Source organism: Saccopteryx leptura, chromosome 4, assembly GCF_036850995.1.
Source record: "Saccopteryx leptura isolate mSacLep1 chromosome 4, mSacLep1_pri_phased_curated, whole genome shotgun sequence".
Lineage (NCBI taxonomy): Eukaryota > Metazoa > Chordata > Mammalia > Chiroptera > Emballonuridae > Saccopteryx > Saccopteryx leptura.
Window position 1 is genome coordinate 121,241,515 of NC_089506.1, and position 21,606 is coordinate 121,263,120.

The following is a 21,606-nucleotide window of genomic DNA, read 5'->3' on the forward strand; positions in this document are numbered from 1 at the left end:
CATGTCTTAAAGCTTCTTGCAGCTGAACCCTGCCAGGTGGGTCAGCAATAGAGCACTGACCCCATGTGTGGATGTCCGGGTTCAATTTCTGGTCAGGGCACACAGAAGCGCCCATTTGCTTCCCCTCTCACTTCTCTCTCTCTCTCTTTCTCTCTCTTTCGCTCCTGCAGCCATGAACCAATTGGTGCAAGTTGGCCCCAGGGCTGAGGATGGTTCCTTTGCTGCTATCATCTTCTTCCACCTGGAACAGTGACACTGTTGAAGACTTTGACACTTTAGCCAGTTTATTTTGTTGAATATTCCTCAATTTAGGTTTGTCAGATATTTGTTACATTAACCTAAATGTGAGAAAGCCAGGGTGAGAGGCACTAAGCATTTATTTGATATCAGAATGGATGGGTATTTGGGAAGCCCGACATAGGCAGAAACTCAGTGTTTGAATTCAGCAATGAAGGCAAGGAGTATTTATGAAAAAGGGAAAGGGAATAATCACATGAATGGAAAGAATGTTCTATTGGTGTTAACAAGTCAAGGAAGGAATGCCTCAGGTACCAAAAAAAAAAAAATGGATCCAGTACAGAACATCACCCCCTAGTGGGCTTGCTGGGTAGATCCAGGGTGGATCCTAGTCAGGGCGCATGTGGGAATGTGTCTCTGCCTCCCCTCCTCTCACTAAATAAAAAAATTAATTAAGAAATAAAATAAAGCTTCTTTTGGTATACCAGTGTGCCTATTGTGGTGCACAGGTTGAAAGTTGCTGACTCAGCTTATTTATACCTGTAGACATTCCTTCCTTGACTTGTTAACACCAATAGAACATTCTTTCCATTCATGTGATTATTCCCTTTCCCTTTTTCATAAATACTCCTTGCCTTCATTGCCGAATTCAAACACTGAGTTTCTGCCTATGTCGGGCTTCCCAAATACCCATCCATTCTGATATCAAATAAATGCTTAGTGCCTCTCACCCTGACTTTCTCACATTTAGGTTAATGTAACAAATATCTGACAAACCTAAATTGAGGAATATTCAACAAAATAAACTGGCTAAAGTGTCAAAGTCTTCAACAGTGTCACTGTTCCAGGTGGAAGAAGATGACAGCAGCATGACAACTGCATGCTACTGGCCCCTTGTACTCTGAAGAGCTTACCAGGATAACAGACTAGACATGAGTGGGGACTGAAGGTTAAATGGCAGTCACAAGTAAGTGTTAGGATTCCCACTTGACTGCTATGTTGTGCTTGTTGAAGAGAAAGTCCTGTCTGTAGGAATTATTCATTAAAGTATTTGGGGGTGGTAGGCCTCAGGATATCAATTTATTCTCAAATGGTTGCACCATACCTGCAAGTTTTTTGGAAGTTTGTGATTGTTTAAAAATAAAAAATTTTTAGCCCTGGCCAGTTGGCTCAGTGGTGGAGCGTCGGCCTGGTGTGCAGGAGTCCCGGGTTCGATTCCCGGCCAGGGCACACAGGAGAAGCGCCCATCTGCTTCTCCACCCCTCTCTCCTCTCCTTCCTCTCTGTCTCTCTCCTCCCCTCCCGCAGCCAAGGCTCCATTGGAGCAAGGTTTGCCCAGGTGCTGGGGATGGCTCTGTGGCCTCTGCCTCAGGCGCTAGAATGGCTCTGGTTGCGGCAGAGCATCACCCCCTGGTGGGCGTGCCAGGTGGATCCCGGTCGGGTGCATGAGGGAGTCTGTCTGACTGCCTCCCCATTTCCAACTTCGGAAAAATACAAAGAAAAAAAATTTTTTTTTAATTTTTTGCCTAATCTGTGGTGGCACATATATAAAGCATGAACTCGCAATGCTAAGGTCACCTGTTTAAAACCCTGGACTTGCCTGGTCAAGGTACATATGGGAGTTGATGGTTCCTGTTCCTCCTCCTTCTCTTTCTCTTTTTCTCTCTCCTCTCTAAAAATCAATAAATAAAATCTTTAAAAAAATAGTTACTTACATATTAGGGGATGTTGTAAAATAAATTTGAAGAGAATTCTTTAAAGAAATTTAATTGATTTTATTGGAGTGACACTAGTTAACAATTATACAGGTTTCAGGTACCTAATTCTACAGCACATCTCTGTGCATTGTACTGTATGTTCACCCTCCTCAAAATAAAAATTAAAAGAGAGAAAGAGAAGGAAAGAAAAGGGGAACAGAAAGCATCAACTTCTAGTAGTTGCTTCTCCTATGTGCCTTGACCGAGCAAGCCCCGGGTTTCAAACCTGCAACCTCAGTGCTCCAGGTCATCACTTTACCCACTGTGTCACCACAAGTGAGGCTCAAAATAAGAACTTTTAACCTGAGCAGGCGGTGGCGCAGTGGATAGAGCGTCGGACTGTAATGCAGAAGGACCCAGGTTTGAGACCCCGAGGTCGCCAGCTTGAGCGTGGGCTCATCTGGCTTGAGCAAAAAGCTCACCAGCTTGGACCCAAGGTCGCTGGCTCGAGCAAGGGGTTGCTTGGCCTGCTGAAGGCCCGCGGTCAGGGCACATGTGAGAAAGCAGTCAATGAACAACTAAGGAGTCACAACGAATAACTGATGATTGATGCTTCTCATCTCTCTCCGTTCCCATCTGTCTGTCCCTGTCTATCCCTCTCTTTATAAATAAAAATAATAAAAATAAAAAATAAAAAAGAACTTTTAAAAGATAAGATAGCTCTTTATGTGCGAATATAGTATATTGCTTTCTTTTTTAAAGTTCAGCACAAAATACATTAGACCCCTTTTATATAAAAATTGAGAAAAATATATAAGCAATTGCTTGAATATCCATAGTCTCAGAAAGAACACCTAAGAAACGAATAATAATTGCTGTTCAGGGTGGGAAAGGGGGTGGCTGGGGGCAAAGGGCACAGGGACATGTCTTTATATACTTTTCTGAATCTTGAACCATACAGATAAATTCCAGTTGCTTGCATTTTGGATTTGAGAATCACTTGAAGTTTGGAACCTAAACTCATATGCACATAAAATACAGAGGAATAAACAACTATTTAAAGTAGTTATCTCAGAACACTGGGGAGTAAATGAGGGCTGGGAATTTTTATTCTCTGATACATACTTCTATAATGCCTGAATTTTTACTAATGAGCTTTGCTTTTATAATCAGAAAAAAAATGTATTAAAAATACTTAGGTGCCCTGGCCAATGGCACAGTGGACAAAGCGTCAAGGTTGCCAGTTTGATCCAGAGGGCACCAGCTCAATCCCAAGGTTACCAGTTCAAGCCTGGGTCAGGGTACATATGAAAAGCCATCAACAGCTGCACAACTAAGTAGAACAATGAGTTGATGCCCTTCTCTCTCTCTCTCTCTCTCTCTCTCTCTCTCCCTTCTCTTTCCTCTCTCAATAAATAAATAAACAAATAAGTACTTAGTATCTACCAGTTGTCACTGTAGGGGAATTATGTTATCACAATTACCCCAAATACGTGTGTGGGGTTTTCCCATGTCAAGTAATTCTGAGACTCTCTGGATACCAGCTAGGTGTCCTAAAATTCAACTCAATTCCAACAGTCTCTACTTGGAGAATAGTATCAGCTTCCACAAGGTAAAGGCTCAGCCCCTTCCGCTCCCCTGTGGTTGTGGCCCACCTGCTATAAATCAGAGGTTCCTACAACCCCTTCCTCAGGTTATGAATTTGTCAGAGTGGCTCACAGAACTCAAGAAAATTGTTTAACATGCTAACACATTTATAACATAAAAAACCAGAATTGTTATTCATATGAAATGATAATAAAGGTAGTGCTAATTCTTACCTGGGTATTGTCTGTATTATGAAAACATCTTGGCCACGAACAGACTCTTTTATTTCAACTCTTGTTTCTGAAAATAAAAATGTAGCTTTAAGAAAAGCACTTCATGGCCCTGGCTGGGTAGTTCAGTTGGTTAGAGCATCATCCCAACATGACAAGATTGTGGGCTCAATCCCCAGTCAGGGCACATACAAGAATCAACCAATGAGTGCACAGATGGGTGGTGCAACAAGTCGAGGTTTCTCTCTCTGTCTCTCGCTCTCCCCCTGCCTCTCTAAAATCAATCAATACATTTTATTTAAACGTATAAAGAAAAGCACTTCATGCCTGACCAGGCAGTGGTGCAGTGGACAGAGCATCAGACTGGGACACAGAGGACCCAGGTTCAAAACCCCGAGGTTGCTGCCTTGAGTGCAGGCTCACTGGCTTGAGCACAGGGTCATTGGCTTAAGCGTGGAATCATAGATGCTGGCTTGAGCAAGGGGTCACTTGCTCTGCTAGAGCCCCCTACTCAGGGTCAAGGCACACATGAGAAAGCAATCAATGAACAACTAAGAAGACTAAGGAGCCGCAACAAAAAATTGATGATTTTCATTTCTCTCTCTTCCTGTCTGTCTGTCCCTATCTCTGTCTGTCATAAAAAAATTTAAAAAAAAGAAAGAAAAGCACTCCATGATGCAATAATCAGTCAGCATCTGGAGGGAGTAAAGTGAATCTAAACCAGCACTTCACTAGTGCACCAAAAAAATTAAGCAAAGGGGAACATCAGCTGAAAATAGATGAGAGGGCAAAAGTAACAAACAAGTCTACATAAAATCTCTGGGTCCATGACCAAACGACAAGCTACTCAGGGGGGAGAGTCTACAGCAAATAAAAAGGCCAAAGGTTAACATCCTTACTATTCTTTCAACAAATGTTGAGGCCTCCTCTGTGTTAGGCCCTGAGCTGAAGTCACAAAGGGGAGGACCTGAACCAAGAGGATGAAGACTGACCAGAAAGACAAGCCATGCCAAGCACTGGCCAACTCCAACCCTGCAGGCCTACGTGCCAGAGGAAGACCAGCCAGGACAAAGGAGAGAGAACGAAGGGTATGAGAACAAGGGCGATGGGAATATGTAGTGAGGAAGGGAATATGGGAACATGCAAAGATGTGGGGACAGAGCGTGCCAAGCAGAGGGCTAGTCAGATGTCCATGTCGAAAGCAAAGTGGTAAGGAGAAAGAGGAAGTCAGGTAGCTAGCAGGGCCTGGTCACGCACGAGTTGGATTTTATTCTAAGTGTGACAGGAAAGCCACTGCAACATGAGGACGACAGGGGCGTGATTACTGACTATGGTGTGAAGAAAACTGGCAGGATAAAGAGTGGCAGCAGGGAGACCATTCCAGCTGTTTCTGAAGGAATCCAGACAAGCAATGAACAGTAGGCTGGCCCAAAGCAGTGGCAGTGAAAGTAGTGAGAGATGATGGGACTTAATATGTATTCTGGAGTCAGAGCACATACGAATGTGCTGGTGGACCAGTCAAGGACAAGGCTGGTGAGGTGGGTGGAACCCAGATCCCAAGGGCCCAGTGACTGCTGAGGAGACTGGACTCTGGCCTGTAAGATTTTAAATATTGCGGCCCTGGCTGGTTTGCTCAGTGGTAGAGCATCGGCCTGGCGTGCGGAGGTCCTGGGTTCGATTCCCGGCCAGGGCACACAGGAGAAGCGCCCATCTACTTCTCCATCCCTCCCCCTCTCCTTCCTCTCTGTCTCTCTCTTCCCCTCCCGCAGCCAAGGCTCCATTGGAGCAAAGATGGCCCGGGCGCTGGGGATGGCTTTGTGGCCTCTACCTCAGGCGCTAGAATGGCTCTGATTGCAACAGAGCGACGCCCCAAGATGGGCAGAGCGTCGCCCCCTGGTAGGCGTGCCGGGTGGATCCCGGTCGGGCGCATGCGGGAGTCTGTCTGACTGCCTCTCCCCGTTTCCAGCTTCAGAAAAATGCAAAAAAAAAAAAAAAAAAAAAAAAGATTTTAAATATTGCCTGACCAGGCGGTGGCACAGTGAATAGAGCGTCAGACTGGGATGTGGAAGACCCAGGTTCAAGAACCCGAGGTCACCAGCTTGAGCACAGGCTCATCTGGTTTAAGCAAAGCTCACCAGCTTGGACCCAAGGTCGCTGGCTTGAGCAAGGGGTTCCTCGGTCTGCTGAAGGCCCGCGGTCAAGGCACATATGAGAAAGCAATCAATGAACAACTAAGGTGTCACAATGAAAAACTGATGATTGATGCTTCTCATCTCTCTCCGTACCTGTCTGTCTGTCCCTATCTCTGACTCTCTGTCCCTGTAAAAAAAAAAAAGATTTTAAATATTTAGCAATAAATCAAAACTATTTACATTTTGGGCCTGATCTGTGGTGGCGCAGTGGATAGAGTGTCGACCTGGGATGCTGAGGTCTCTGGTTCGGGGCCCTGGGCTTGCCTAGTCAAGGCACATACAGGAAGCAACTACTATGAGTTGATGCTTCCTGCTTCTCCCCCTACTTTCTCTCTCTCTTTCCCCTCTCTCTAAAAATCAATAAATAAAATTTAAAAAACAAAACTATTTACATTTTGGAAATATCCTAATGGAAGTAAGTAGAATGGACTAGAGGCTGAGGACTGAAGGAGGAAGACCTGTTAGGGAGCTACTTCAACAGCGCAGAGATAAGGAGGACTGAACAGTGATGGGAAAATGGAGAAAACGGTCTTCAGTAAATCACCTGTTCCTCAAGTGTTTCATTTCATGAGATCCCCAAATGCCATCCCTGTCAATTAAAATAGTTACCACCAATCTGCCTTCCTCTTCAAGTTTTTAAATACTAGCACCTCCTGACTTGCCCTAAAGTCACTGTTGGGCAGATAAAATGTATTATGCTCACTTTGTTAAAGATGGTGCTGTCCACGTGAGGCCCTCGCCCAGGTGATATTAATGTGTGTTGAGAATCCTTGTAGCCTGGGGCTTGGTTTTGGGATTAAGCCTTTCCCACCCGTTTTGATGTGGGGTGGTACAATCCAATCATGCCTCAGAGAAGTGACTTTGTATTAGAGACTTCCCTATTTTGTATATTGGATTAAGGGTTTGGATTTCTACACTATAAAATGGGGACAGAGCGGGAGCTTGCGCTCTTGGTTCCTGAGATTATCATTAGAAGAGAGAGCAGAGGAGAGCAGAGAAAGGCCACGTGGAGGAGGCCAGGAGAAGCAGCCAAGATGGTGGAGTGCTGAGTGAGATGCCAGTTTGTGTAGAGTTTGTATTTGGGATAAGGAAGGAGATGGGGAACAGAGGTGAATAAGTCTGGTGAGCTAGAAACCTTTGATTCTAGGAAACTTGGATAAGTCAGTGGTTTTGTGAGCACTGAATGTGACTGGGTTTTGGAGCCCAGTGTGTATTTTTACTTGCCCGCCGGGTGCAAGCTAGAATTAAAGACTATGGCCCGTCAGTTTTTGGCTCCGCTGTTTCTTTACCGACTGTCCGAATCCAATGCGAACCTGCATGGGCCAGGAGGCTGCTGTGATGGTGGCCCTGGCCTTGGCCGCTGGCTTTACAGTCACCAAGTAAAAAGTTACTAAGAGTAGGAGTTGGGTGAGGCTTCCTGGAGGTTAATTATAGCACACATCTAACTTCTATAGATCATGGGAGTTTCCATTAAACTATCATTTCCTTTTGAATACTTTGCTTTTTTAGATCCCCAAACATCATTGTGTCTTAGTAACTTATTGCCTCAAGCTACTTATATCATAGATAACTATACATCAGAAAGACAAAAGGAAGCATAGAATCATGGATCCAGGCTTTCAACTTTGAAAAAAGAATTCTAAGTCATTTGATACTATCTTATTTTTGTGACAACTAAGGGCACTACAACCAGAAGTAGATGGTCCCACCAGAAGATAAGCAATGCAGCATTCCTAGGACACTGGCCATCAGCAAAGTGCCTTTAAGCACCATCATTTAATGTTAAGAGTTCACCCTGGAAACCCACAGGGCAGCAAAATCAGGTCACCAACCCAGGTGAGAGTCTACAAGAGACCTGAGGGAATATTTATAGGTGAAAGTACAGAGTTTTCGAATAAGTCACCATTACCTATACCAGACTGCTCTTGATGCCATCTGATGACCAAACGAGACAGATAAAGGCAAGGAGTATTTACCAACACAACCCAATATAGAAGAAAAAACTTCCTTTTTTGCACTCCGAAATGACAGGATATTTGCAATATCTTGGAAAAAGAAAAGGAGACTTTAAAGAGGAGAACAAAGAAGTCAGGATTTAAAAGGGAATAGCTCAGTGTTAAAGAGAAAAATGCTTCTGGGTTAAACATGAATAATATTTGCCTTTTAAATACACACCAGTCCATTAAAAATAGTTTAGAGAAATAATTTTAATTTTACCTCCATTGGTCTCTTGATATACCACAGACTTCCCCAATTCAGCACCAAGACGCCTATAGGGGGAAAATAAAAAGCAATTAAGAGTATTCTTCCTGCCTGACCAGGAGGTGGCGCAGTGGAAGGAGCGTTGAACTGAGATGCAGAGGACCCAGGTTCGAGACCCCGAGGTCACCAGCTTGAGCGTGGGCTCATCTGGTTTGAGCAAAAGCCCAACAGCTTGAACCCAAGGTTGCTGGCTCCAGCAAGGAGTTACTTGGTCTGCTGAAGGCCCGCGGTTAAGGCACATATGAGAAAGCAATCAATGAACAACTAAGGTTTTGCAACGCGCAATGAAAAACTAATGATTGATGCTTCTCATCTCTCTCTGTTCCTGTCTGTCTGTCCCTGTCTACCCCTCTCTCTAACTCACTCTCTGTCTCTGTAAAAAATAAATAAGTAAATAAAATTTTAAAAAAATTAAAAGAAGAGTATTCTTCCTGCCCTGGCCAGTTGGTTCAGCGGTATAGCGTTGGCCCAGCGTGTGGAAGTCCCAGGTTCGATTCCTGGCCAGGGCACACAGAAGCGCCCATCTGCTTCTCTACCCTTTCCCTTCCCTCTCCTTTATCTCTCTCTTCCCCTCCTGCAGCCAAGGCTCCATTGGAACAAAGTTGGCCCAGGTGCTGAGGATGGCTCCATGGCCTCTGCCTCAGGTGCTAGAATGGCTCAGGCTGCAGCGGGGCATCGCCCCCTGGTGGGCATGCCAGGTGGATCCTGGTTGGGCACATGCAAGACTGCTTCTAACTTCGGAAAAACACAAAAACAAACAAAAAAAGTACTCCAGCCAGGTATACAATGGATTATTATTTAGCATTAAAAAGGTATGAAATATTATATGCACCAACATGAATGAACCTTGAAGAAACTATTCTAAGTAAAACAAATCAGACACAAAGAGACAAATACTGCAGGATTCTGTTTACAGGCAGTACCTAGAGTAGGCAAATTCAAAGACACTGAAAGTAGAATGGAGGTTACCAGGGGCTGGGAGAGGGGAAAATGGGAAGTTAAGTATTTCATGAGGACATAGTTTCAGTTTGGAAAGATGAGTCCTGGAGATGGTAGAGATGGATGGTGGTAATGGTTGCACAACACTGTGAATGTACCTACTGCCACTGAATTGTAAACTTCAAAATGGTAAATTTGGTATGTATTATTTACCATTAAATATTCTAGCAAAAAAGGGTGAGGAATAAGTAGATAAAACAAGATTAATGAAGTGTGGCCTGACCAGGCAGTGATGCAGTGGATAGAGTGGCGGACTGAGACACAGAAGACCCAAGTTCGAAACCCCAAGGTCACCGGGTTGTGTGTGGGCTACCCAGCTTGAGCACGGGTTGTTGGCTTGAGTACTTGGTCACTGGCTTGAGTGTGGGATCATAGACATGACCCCACATGAGCCCAAGGTTGCTGGCTTGAGCAAGGGGACACTCATTCTGCTGTGCCTCCCCCAGTCAAGGCACATGTGAGAAAGCAATCAGTGAACAAATAAGGTGCCCCAATGAAGAAGTGATGCTTCTCATCTCTCTCCCTTCTTGTCTGTCTGTTCCTATCTGTCCCTCTCTTTGTCGGTCTATAACACACATAAAAAAAGTGTGGAAGGTGGATGAAAGATGGGGGGTGTTGGTCAAATAAGTTTGTAAATTGATGGATACATGAATTTACCAAAACTTCCAAACTGCCCTTTTCTGTTCTGCTTGGCTATCTGACCCCACCCTTACTGGACTATCACCCCTGAAACAGAAAAGTTCTAGGAAGCTGGTCAGCCACCCTGAGGAGAAGCGTTCCAAGAAGCCGATATCGTAAAACTACAGAAGGGAGCACACCAGAACTGCTGACGCAACACACACTTGCTCAAAGCTCTCCCTTAACCCTATAAAAACTTTGCTTCAGAATCTGTTTGGGTGCACTTCTCCTGGAGAAGTGAGTGCCCCAGCAGGTCTTTCTCCTCTAATAAAGCCTGCACAACCTGACCAGGTGGTGGCACAGTGGATAGAGCGTCGGACTAGGATGCGGAAGGACCCAGGTTCGAGACCCGAGGTCACCAGCTTGAGCGCGGGCTCATCTGGCTTGAGCAAAAAGCTCACCAGCTTGGACCCAAGATCGCTGGCTCCAGCAAGGGGTTACTTGGTTTGCTGAAGGCCCGCGGTCAAGGCACATATGAGAAAGCAATCAATGAACAACTAAGAAGTCGCAACGCGCAACGAAAAACTAATGATTGATGCTTCTCATCTCTCTCTCCGTTCCTGTCTGTCTGTCCCCGTCTATCTCTGCCTATGTAAAAAAAAAAAAAAAGCCTGCACACCTGGTGTTCGAGTGCCGTCTCATTCTTACATTTGGTGCTGAAACCCGGGACAGGGTACTAACTGCCTGGACAATCCCTCTTTGCCGTCCAAACTTACAACCAGGGAAGCAATGGGCAGTGGCAGCTCGTCCTGGGCTTACTCCCAGATTCTGTTTGGAAGTGTAATTGTAGGTTGATTGGCCGGCAGTCTAACCCTGTCCTGAACCCCTGCTGGACCAGAAAGGTAAGGAGTTTCTCCCTTCCTCTTCTTCCCCAGTTGGCCTCTAAATTTCTCTCTAAAAACACCCCTTTCTGGTCAGACGGTTTTCTCTGACACGCCTCACATTTTCAGGGGTTTGACTTTCAGTCTCAGTGGACTGCACGGAAGACTAGGCGCCTAGCCAAACCTCTCCACTCTCTAGGACTTCTCATCCTCGGAGCTCCCTGACAGGTGGTGACGACCTCTATCAGGGACGACTCCCCCACACGGAGATTCTCTCCTCTTGGGACAGTGACAAAGGCGGGGACGCCCCCTCTTGCTCACCTGTCTCCACTATGGGCTCTTCAGAGTCTAAGCCTTCTGACCAGACCTCTCTAGGATGTCTCATAAAAAACCTCACTAAGTTAGGACTCTCTGTCCTTAAGCCAAAAAAAATCATTTTCGCCTGACCAGGCGGTGGCACAGTGGATAGAGCGTCGGACTGGGACGTGGAGGACCCAGGTTCAAGACCCCGAGGTCGCCAGCTTGAGCGCGGGCTCATCGGGTTTGAGCAAAAGCCCACCAGCTTGAGCCCAAGGTCGCTGGTTCGAGCAAGGGATCACTGGTCTGCTATAGTCCCCCGGTCAAGGCACATATGAGAAATCAATCAATGACAACTAAGGAACCGCAATGAAGAATTGATGCTTCTCATCTCTCTCCCTTCCTGTCTGTCTGTCCCTATCTGTCCCTCTCTCTGACTCTGTCTCTGCCACAAAACAAACAAACACAATACTACCAAAATAAAAAAAATAATGCAGTCATTGAAAAAAAAACCCAACTCATTTTCTTCTGTAACAGCGTGGCCTCAGTACAAATCAGACAATGACTCCCATTGGCCTGAAAACGGGACATTCGATTACAACATCCTAAGAGATCTTGACAATTTCTGCCACCAGACGGGGAGGGCATCAGAAATTCCTTACGTGCAGGCTTTCTTCTCCCTTCTCTCCTGTCCTTAATTTCTGTGCCTTCTGTTCTCCACACAGGCCGTTTTTGGCCAAAGAAACCTCACCTAAAACCTCCACTCCTGGCCCTGGCCGGTTGGCTCGGTGGTAGAGCGTCGGCCTGGCATGCAGAAGTCCCAGGTTCGATTCCCGGCCAGGGCACACAGGAGAAGCGCCTATCTGCTTCTCCACCCCTCCCCCTCTCCTTCCTCTCTGTCTCTCTCTTCCCCTTCCGCAGCCCGCGGCTCCATTGGAGCAAAGATGGCCCGGGCGCTGGGGATGGCTCCTTGGCCTCTGCCCCAGGCGCTAGAGTGGCTCTGGTCACAACAGAGCGATGCCCCGGAGGGGCGGAGCATCGCCCCCTGGTGGGCAGAGCGTCGCCCCCTGGTGGGTGTGCCAGGTGGATCCCGGTTGGGCGCATGCGGGAGTCTGTCTGACTGTCTCTCCCCGTTTCCAGCTTCAGAAAAATACAAAAGAAAAAAAAAAGAAAAGAAAAAAACCCCTCCTCTCCTAATCTTTCCTTCTCCGCGGATTTCCAACTCTCTCCCTCCTGCCTGACCCCCGAGGACACCCCTCTCTAGTCCCTCACCAAATCTTTTTGCCGGAGTCTCTTCCCTCCAGAAAGCCCCCTCCCTTCACTAAATCCTGTTTTCTCATTCACCAGTCTCTTTCTCCTCCCCTGCTGGCCAGGGGCCTCTCCCTTCTCCACTGTGTTCTTCGTCCCCTCCTCACTCCTTAGAAGCTGTGGCTCTGGCTGCGGTGCCTGTCTCATCTCTGACCTCTCTTCCCTCCTTACAAACTGCAGTTCTGTCTGTCTCCTCTCCGACCCCTCCTCCTTCCTTACAAACTGTGACTGTGCCTCTTTCCTTCTCGCCCTCTCCTCTTCTCAAAGCCCTAAATCTTTTTTCACTCCTGACCATGTGGTGCCACACCAATACTTTAACCTCCTCCTCCTCCTCCTCCTGCAGATTCTGACCCTCCTTCTTTTCCATCCAGCTGCTCACACTGTCCATTCATCTGTTTTCTCTCTTCCTTCCCTTTGCTGGCAACTCCCTGCCATCTCAAAAAACTTTTATTTTTTTTTTTTTTTTTGTATTTTTCCAAAGCTGGAAACGGGGAGGCAGTCAGACAGACTCCCGCATGCACCGACTGGGATCCACCCGGCACGCCCACCAGGGGGCGATGCTCTGCCCATCCAGGGCGTCGCTCTGTCGCGACCAGAGCCACTCTAGCGCCTGGGGCAGAGGCCAAGGAGCCATCCCAGCGCCGGGGCCATCTTTGCTCCAGTGGAGCCTTGGCTGCAGGAAAGGAAGAGAGAGAGAGAGAGAGGAAGGAGAGGGGGAGGGGTGGAGAAGCAGATGGGCGCCTCTCCTGTGTGCCCTGGCCAGGAATCAAACCCGGGACTTCTGCATGCCAGGCTGACGCTCTACCACTGAGCCAACAGGCCAGGGCCTCGAAAAACTTTAAAAACAGAATTGTCTATTAAGCTTTCTAAGTAATCCGTTTTGTCTCTTAGAAAATATCTCTAGTATAATTTGAATTGGAACAAGTAAAGCACGCTCATTTAAATTCCTTAATTCATAACTTTTATGTAAAGTCTTTGTTTAATGTGTAACTGTGTCTGTTTCTAAGGCCTTAAACCAATAATTACCCACCACTTAAACCAGGCTTACACATCCCCACGGACTCTCCCTGCAATACCCCCACCCTTCCTGTCCGAAAACCTTCAGGGGCTTATCGCTTTGTACAAACCTTACACCTAATCAATGAGGCAGTAATACCCGGGTCCCCTGCACGCCAGGCCGATGCTCTACCGCTGAGCCAACCGGCCAGGGCCTCAAAACTAGTACTTTCTTACAATATGTAAATAACCTACTCCTCTGCAGCCCCTCCCTGCCTGCCTCAAGGAGACACACCACCACCCTTCTTAACTTCCTCGCTATGGAGGAATATCGCGTCTTCTCCGCTAAGGCTCAATTTCACTCTTAGTCCGTAGTCTATCTGGGCATCACCTTAATCCCCACCACCTGAAGTCTCAGCCTAGATCTAACTCAGACCCTCCACAGTCTCCAACCACCTACCACTGCAAATCAAATCTTTTCTTTCTTCAGTCTAATAGGCTTCTTTAAACACAGGATTCCCAATTTTGCTCTTAGTCAAACCCCTGTGAGATCTTCTGAGCATGGCTTTTAAGGTCTATAATGACCAAGGAAGTAACAGAAAAGGCAAATTAAGGCCCAAAAGAAGTCAGGAAACACCAACGTTTGGCTCCAGCACCCTAAAGGGCTTCATAGGGCTTCATAGCACCCATCAGGGCCCTACTTCAAGAGTGGAAAAAAGGTCATTGAACTGAAAAGCCTGACAGGCTTCCTGGCCCCATTAAGTGACACCTCTGCTGTGGAAAGAGGGACACGAGAAGGTAAGCTGCCCCCTTGCTCCATGGAGGGAAGGTTCAGTCTCTTCTAGCCCTGCTCCAGCTACCTGTGACCTGACCTTGCCCAGCATGCTGGGAATTGCCACTGAAGGCCCAAGGACATTGTTCACGAGCCTAAGGTATTTCTTCCAAATAGCAGATACACTAATCTCATTTCTTGTAAACACAAGGGCCATCTACTATGCCTTGCTTGAATATTTAAGTTTTATTTATCCCTCAGAAATCTCTACTGTGGGTATTGACAGTCTGATTTTGTTGCTTTATTTAATGTATAGTATCTCCTTTGTTCCTCTTATCTCGATGCCCCATGCCTATTGTAGGCTGGGACCTGCTGCTAATTCCAGCTAGAAGCAGTGGTCACTAGGACTTTAACTGCAAAGTGTAGAAATGTAACCATCCTTTCCCTGAGTACTTGCAGGATTTACAGGTTACTCAGCAAACTATTCAAAGACTGTCCAAGAGGCACTTCCAGCATTACATCACTCAAGGACTGACTTTCACATGGACAGGTCCACACACCATGATTCTGACAACTCCCACTGCTGCTAAAGTAGAAAAACGGCATGCCTTACTCCAACCACAAACCTGAAGCTGGTTGGTCTACGTATGGTGAATATATGATAAAATTAAGGACTCTTTTAATCAGGCTTTGGGAAAAGGGAAACTAGGATAAAAAGAAAGTCAACTTAATTGTCACTAAAGGTTAAAGATTTTTAAATCAAGAGTTCTGACTAGAAAGGAATTGTATGGTTTTGATAATAGAAGGTACAAGGAATGGAAATACTTTTGAAAGAAAAAGGAAAAGCAAGTTGTTATGAAGGCCAGTTATTTCTGGATAAGAAAGCTGAAGGTTTAAGTAAGTTGTAGAAAGTTTGTGCAGGTTGTAGGAGATTTGTACCAAGAAAAAAGAATTTGTACAGTCAGAAAACTGGTTTTCAAAGAATGTTTAATCAGTCACCCTAGGTAACAATCCTCTACTCTCCCCATTTATTGGGACGACTCTTTCCTCCACCCTGACCATCTGGAGCTCAGAAACAGAGAAACAAAACCAACCCCTTGTCCTTCCATTCTCTATTCACCTCTCAACCTGCCTCAACCAATCAGGGGCTTTCTACTCGTGTGGGACCACAAGTATGTGTATCTCCCTACTAATTGGACAGAAACCTGTATCCTAATCTATCTTACCCCAAATATCAACCTAATCTCAACCCATGAGCCTTTTTCAGTTCCTAGTACACTACCCGTCAATCTAAGGACCAAACGAGTTGTACAGGTAATCCTTCTTCTTATTGCTTTAGGAATCTCTACAGAAGTAGGTCTAGGGGCAGGGGGACTGGCCACTTCCCTGTCTTATTCCTACTCTCTCTCTCTCTCTCTCTGAAGCCCAGCGAATTTGTAAACATGGAATCAGTGGTTTCACACAAACTGGGTGTCTTCACTATTGCCTTTCATTAGTCCACTCACTCTCCTATTTATTTTTCTAACTTCAAAACCCTGCCTTTTACATTTGTTCACTAGTTTCTTACAGAACCGCATGCAGACCTTCGCCAATCAGAAAATTGGAAAAATCTACCTAACCTATACACCAACCCTGAAACCTGCGAAACAGAAAAATCTGAAACCCTATATCAGCAAACCTCCTAAATCCTATCTTTCAACCCCTACAGGTCCCCTAACCCTAAAGCTCTCCCATGTCCCTGAAGAACTAGAACGAATAGCATTCACCTCTTAATGCTTCTCAATCTTTTTATCCTTCACATAGTAAGGGGACAAGACCGCTGGGTCTTCTTGGCCAAAGAAGAGCCTACAAACGGCCATGAAACATTTCTTTTAGCTCAAGCTAACTGCTCTCTCCAGGGCTGCCAGGAAAAAATATCTCTAACTTTATCATGGAAGAACTTTCACCCCTGCTATACAACCCTCCTTTTCTCTGCATTCCTGATCTCCAAATACTTGCCCCCTTCTTTATCAAATTCCTACAGGCCCAGATGAGAGTAATCTCCAGGACTGCCTACAATCAAATGCTTTTGCAATCCCTACTCCAACTGCCCCAGGGAGAGGTCCACGAAGGAGGCACCAATAGGGATAACAGCAGGAAGTAGCTCCAGAAGATGGCTGATCTGAGACAAACCTCCTTCCTGGACCTCATATCTCCTTATTTTTCTTTTTTTCATTTCTTCCCCTCACCTCTTTTTCTTTTATCATACCACAGAGTTGAGAAATGATGGATACACGAATTTACCAAAACTTCCAAACTGCCCTTTTGCTGTTCTGCTTGGCTATCTGACCCCACCCTTACTGGACTATCGCCCCTGAAACAGAAAAGTTCTAGGAAGCTGGTCAGCCGCCCTGAGGAGAAGCGTTCCAAGAAGCCGATATCGTAAAACTACAGAAGGGAACACACCAGAACTGCTGATGCAACACACACTTGCTCAAAGCTCTCCCTTAACCCTATAAAAACTTTGCCTCAGAATCTGTTTGGGTGCACTTCTCCTAGAGAAGTGAGTGCCCCAGCAGGTCTTTCTCCTCTAATAAAGCCTGCACATCTGGTGTTCGAGTGCCATCTCATTCTTACATAAATATGATATATGTTTGCTCGCTTATAGTTTGCATTGAGTGTGGGGGGCAGGCTGTAAGCAGAAGGGTCCTTATAGCCTAAGGCTTAGTTTTAAGACTAAACTTTTCCCCACACCCTTGACTGATTGCAGGATGTGGGTGGTGCACTCTCATGAGGAATCCCATTATGCCTCAGATAAGTGCCTTTGTATCAGAGACTTCCCTGTTTGTATGTTGGATTAAAGGTTTGATTTCTATACTATAAAGTGGGGCAGATCAGGAGCTTGCTCTCTCTCTTGGTTCCTGAGATTAGGATTAGAGAGGAGAGCAGAGAAAGGCCATGTGGAGGAGAGGAGAAGTAGCCAAGATGGTGGAGTGCTGAAGGAGAAGCCAGTTTGTGTAGTTTGTGCAGAGAGAAGGAGATGGGGAACAGAGGTGAATAAGGCTGGTGAGCTAGAAACCTTTGATTCTAGGAAACTCGGATAAGTCAGTCGCTTTGTGAGCACTGAATGAGTGGGTTTTGGAGCCCAGTGTGTGTTTTTACTTGCCTACCGGGTGCAAGCTAGGATTAAAGCTAATGGTCCACCAGTTCTTGGCTCTATTGTTTCATTACCGTCTATCCGAATCAAATGCAACCCTACATGGGCCAGGCGGCTGTGATGGTGGCTGTGGCTACTGGCTTTACAGGGGGTCATTATAACACATACATAATTTACATATATCCTGGGAATGTAATGCACCTCACCTTTTTATTAATTAAAGTGCATCATCAATAAAGCTTGAAAATCCCTGCTTGACATTTAGATCTGAAAGGAATCATGCAAATAAATTATCATAATCCTAGCCCTGGCTGGACAGCTCAGTTGGTTAAAGCAGTGGTCCCCAAACTTTTTTGGGCCACGGACCGGTTTAATGTCAGAAAATATTTTCACGGACCAGCCTTTAGGGTGGGATGGATAAATCTATGACATGACCGAGTCAAGCATCAAGAGTGAGTCTTAGACGGATGTAACAGAGGGAATCTGGTCATTTTCCATTTTCTAAAAATAAAACATTGTTCAGACTTAAATATAAATAAAATGGAAATAATGTAAGTTATTTATTCTTTCTCTGTGACCGGTACCAAATGGCCCACGGACTGGTACCGGTCCACGGCCCAGGGGTTGGGAACCACTGGGTTAAAGCATTGTCCCAAAGTGCAGAGGTTCCCGGTTCCATCCCCAGTCATGGCACATGCAGGAACAGACTATCTCTCTAAAGTCAATAAAATAAACATTTAAAAATATATATCAGCCTGACCTGTGGTGGCGCAGTGGATAAAGCATCGACCTGGAAATGCTGAGGTCGCCGGTTCAAAACCCTGGGCTTGCCTGGTCAAGGCACATATGGGAGTTGATGCTTCCGGCTCCTCCCCCCTGTCTCTCTCTTCTCTCTCTCTGTCTCTCTCTCTCCCTCTCTCTCTCTCCTCTCTAAAATGAATAAATAAAATAAATATATATATGTATATATCATACCCTCAGGGGTCAATCTAACTTAATGATCCACAAACTTTGCTTAGTGATAAAACGCTTTTTTCAAATAAAATCTTACTGAGGTATTCAACATATGAAACAAATAAGAGAATTAATTACAAATACTTATTAGTCCCAGTAACTTAAAACCTTTCTGGACCAGGGCAGGGAAGAACCTAGTGTCAAAACAAAAAGCAAAACCAATGCCATATATATATATATATTTTTTTTTTGTATTCTTCCAAAGCTGGAAAAAGGGAGAGACAGTCAGACTCCCGCATGCGCCTGACCGGGATCCACCCGGCATGCCCACCAGGGGGCGTGGCTCTGTCGCTACCAGAGCCACTCCAGCGCCTGGGGCAGAGGCCAAGGCGCCATCCCCAGCGCCCGGGCCATCTTCGCTCCAATGGAGCCTTGGCTGCGGGAGGGGAAGAGAGAGACAGAGAGGAAGGAGAGGAGGAGGGGCGGAGAAGCAGGTGGGCGCCTCCCCTGTGTGTCCCGGCCGGAATCGAACCCGGGACTTCTGCACACCAGGCCGACGCTCCACCACTGAGCCAACCGGCCAGGGCCGCCAATGCCATTTTAAATGTGCCCTCTCCCTTCCTGCTCTCTCTCAGCAAGGTCAATGTGGTATACCTGGCCCAAACAAACAAACACGAGCTTTTATATTTCAAGTTAGTATTTTAGCTGGCCTCAAAAAACAAAGATAAATAATCAAGGATTAGAAATAGAAACCAGATAGTAGATTGTTTTTTATACTCGTTCTCACTTAAAATTCTAACTGAAAAGAAAATAAACATTGCTGAGAAAACAGGACTAAAGTTTCCCCTTCTACATTTTCATCTAGTGGTGGCACATTGGATAGCGCATCGACCTACGATGCTGAGGACCCAGGTTCCAAATCCCAAGGTCTCAGGTTTGAGAGCAGGCACACCAGCTTAAGCTCCAGGTTACCAGCTTGAGCATAGGATCATAGACATGACCCCATGGTGGCTGGCTTGAGCCCAAATGTCACTGGCTTGAAGCCCAAAGTCATTGGCTTGAGCCAGAGGTCATTGGTTCAACTGGAGCGCGCGCGCGCGCGCACACGCGCGCGCACACACACACACACACACACGCCAAGACACATATGAGAAAGCAATCAATAAACAACTGAAATCACGCAACTACAAGTTGATGCTTTTCATTTCTACCCCATCCTCTCTCTCAAAAAAAAAAAAAAACCTCAAAAAAACAAACAAAAAAAAAACACGGAAAGGCAAAGGCCTTTACTTCAAATGACTGATCCAACTTAAAGTTGACTTGCAAAATACGGTGAACCGCATCATTTCCATCACCAGCTCAGACAAATCTTCTGGCTGAGTCGCCTTGTTCTCGCCGCCCTTCCCTCCACCTTGGCTCTCCTGCTGGACCTGTGCCCAGGGAAACGTCCACCTGCCACCCCACTCCTGCACCTGCCCCGGCAGGTCCCGCGTGTTATAACTACATCCTGGCCCCTGTCTCGTTGAGGAGGCCTGGGAATGGCGATGACCAGATTTCTAGGTCAACTTCAACTGTGGGAAAGGGAACCAACTCAGAACTCCTCTCTGCAAGGTGCTCCCTCCGGAGGTTCTGGAATCCTTCCCACCGCCCAGGGCAGCGGGAATGAGGTAAGGAGAGGTGACGAAAGGAGGGTGAGCGGTCCAACCAACTAGGGTGAGGATAAAGGGGAGTGTTAAACCATGAAAAGTCTGCAGAATTCGGGGGGAGGGCAGGACGCCTTCGGTCACCTCCAAGGGTTTGTCCAGCCCCCAGACGGCAGGATTCTGCAACCCCCGCTCATGGGTGCAGGGTGATGGGGACAAATCATCCCTCGGCCTGGTGGAGGGCGTGCTGAGGAAGAGGAGCAAGGACAGCCTCCGCGCAGGGGTACCCGGGGTCATCACCAGCCCCCGCTCCCACCCTTACTCGGTGATGCGTTTGGCCAGCTCTGTGCAGGCGGCCGTGGAGTTGGCCGAGAAAACTCGGTAGCCGGTGCGGGCGGCGTTCATGGCCTGGCGTGCGGCGGGGGTGACTCGTGGGACGCGGAAAGCCGAGGACACGGAGAGCGGAGGCAGCAGCAACAGTTTCTTGGGCATCGTCCGGCCCGAGGCGCGGTTACAGCCGGACCGCGAGGGGTTGCAGCCGGGAGTGGTTTTGACTGAGGCAGCCGCGAGGCCCGGGGGATCCGGCACAGGAGCGAAGTGGTCCGAGAACCTCACCTTCCTCGTACCAAAATCCACAGCGAGCTTCAGCAGAGCGAGCCTTCGCCGAAACCAGCACCGCACCCTCTTGAAAGCCAGTGGCGAGGCCGCCGCCCTCTCTGGGGATCCGGGAGATCCGAGAGGCGCCAGCTAGAGCGGCTGCACAGCCGCCATCTCAGATGAGGGCAAGGCGGTGGACAATCTAAAAGTCTGTTCTTCCTAGGGAAACATCAAGAATTGGCTCCGCCGTTTGATTTTGTCCCACAAGAGTTCTTTTGCTCTCACGTTCTTGGGCTGTACATCCTGACTTGGTAGTCGTCTCAGCCCTTTCAAACTTTTCTGCCAGGAGCCAAAATGCCTGCCTCCGAGGAAGCTGACGAGCTAGCTCTGAGCCTCTATGATAACACAGCGCTACCCCTGCGAGGCGCATGCGTCCCGCTGGGAGTGAGTTTAAAAGCGCCAGGTGGGGTTATCTCAAACTAATTACATAAGATAATGAAATTCCCCATAGTTGGGGTCCTGCTAAACCTGATCGTTATTCCCCAGAATCTGTATGTAGCTGCAATGTAAGGCAAGGTTTTCTGAATGCGTGAAAGGCGCTCCTGACAGGCTTTGCTTTGCTTTTAATTATATCTTCCTCCCCTTCCACTTCCACATGCTCTGTTCCTCAAAGACCTACTCACAAAGCATTTGCTCCTCCAAGTTTTTCTAGATTACCTCCATCCCGGTAAACCCTTCTCCGTCCCATCCCCACCGCGCCCTCTAGACCGCACCATTTGTAGTTGCTTGTATTTTTATTTACTTTTGTAAACATGTCTTTCCAACTAGGATCTAAGCCTCTTAGGGACAAGACTGTTTATTAGGCCTGACCAGGCGGTGGCGCAGTGGATAGAGTGCAGGACTGGAATACCGAGGACCCAAGTTCGAGACCCCAAGACCCCGAGGTCGCCAACTTGAGCGTTGGCTCATCTGGCTTGAGTAAGGCTCACCAGCTTGGACAAGGTTGCTGGCTCCAGCAAGGGGTTACTGGGTGTGCTGTAGCCCCAGAGTCAAGGCACATATGAGAAAGCAATCAATGAACAACTAAGGTGTTGCAACAAAAAACTGATGATTGATGCTTCTCATCTCTCTCCGTTCCTGTCTGTCTGTCCCTATCTATCCCTCTCTCTGACTCTCACTCTGTCTCTGTAAAAAAAAAAAA

At 46.8% G+C, this 21,606-nt stretch overlaps 1 protein-coding gene across 6 annotated transcripts in view; it reads right to left on the reverse strand.

The window, feature by feature from the left end:
* The window catches only part of PRPSAP1 (phosphoribosyl pyrophosphate synthetase associated protein 1), a 52,026-nt gene extending 31,264 nt beyond the window's left edge, over positions 1–20,762 (reverse strand). The window contains exons 1-4 of one of the 6 annotated variants that reach the window (XM_066381340.1): positions 20,131–20,762; positions 8,160–8,212; positions 3,754–3,820; positions 1,837–1,908 (exon numbers count right to left, since the gene is read on the reverse strand). In XM_066381340.1, the coding sequence (XP_066237437.1) occupies positions 1,837–1,908; positions 3,754–3,820; positions 8,160–8,212; positions 20,131–20,300 (362 nt within the window). In that variant the 5' untranslated portion in view covers positions 20,301–20,762. The remainder of the gene's footprint in view (positions 1–1,836; positions 1,909–3,753; positions 3,821–8,159; positions 8,213–20,130) is intronic. The other 5 variants (XM_066381343.1, XM_066381341.1, XM_066381344.1 and 2 more) reach the window with 5 other exon arrangements.
* Positions 20,763–21,606: the final 844 nt, after the last annotated feature.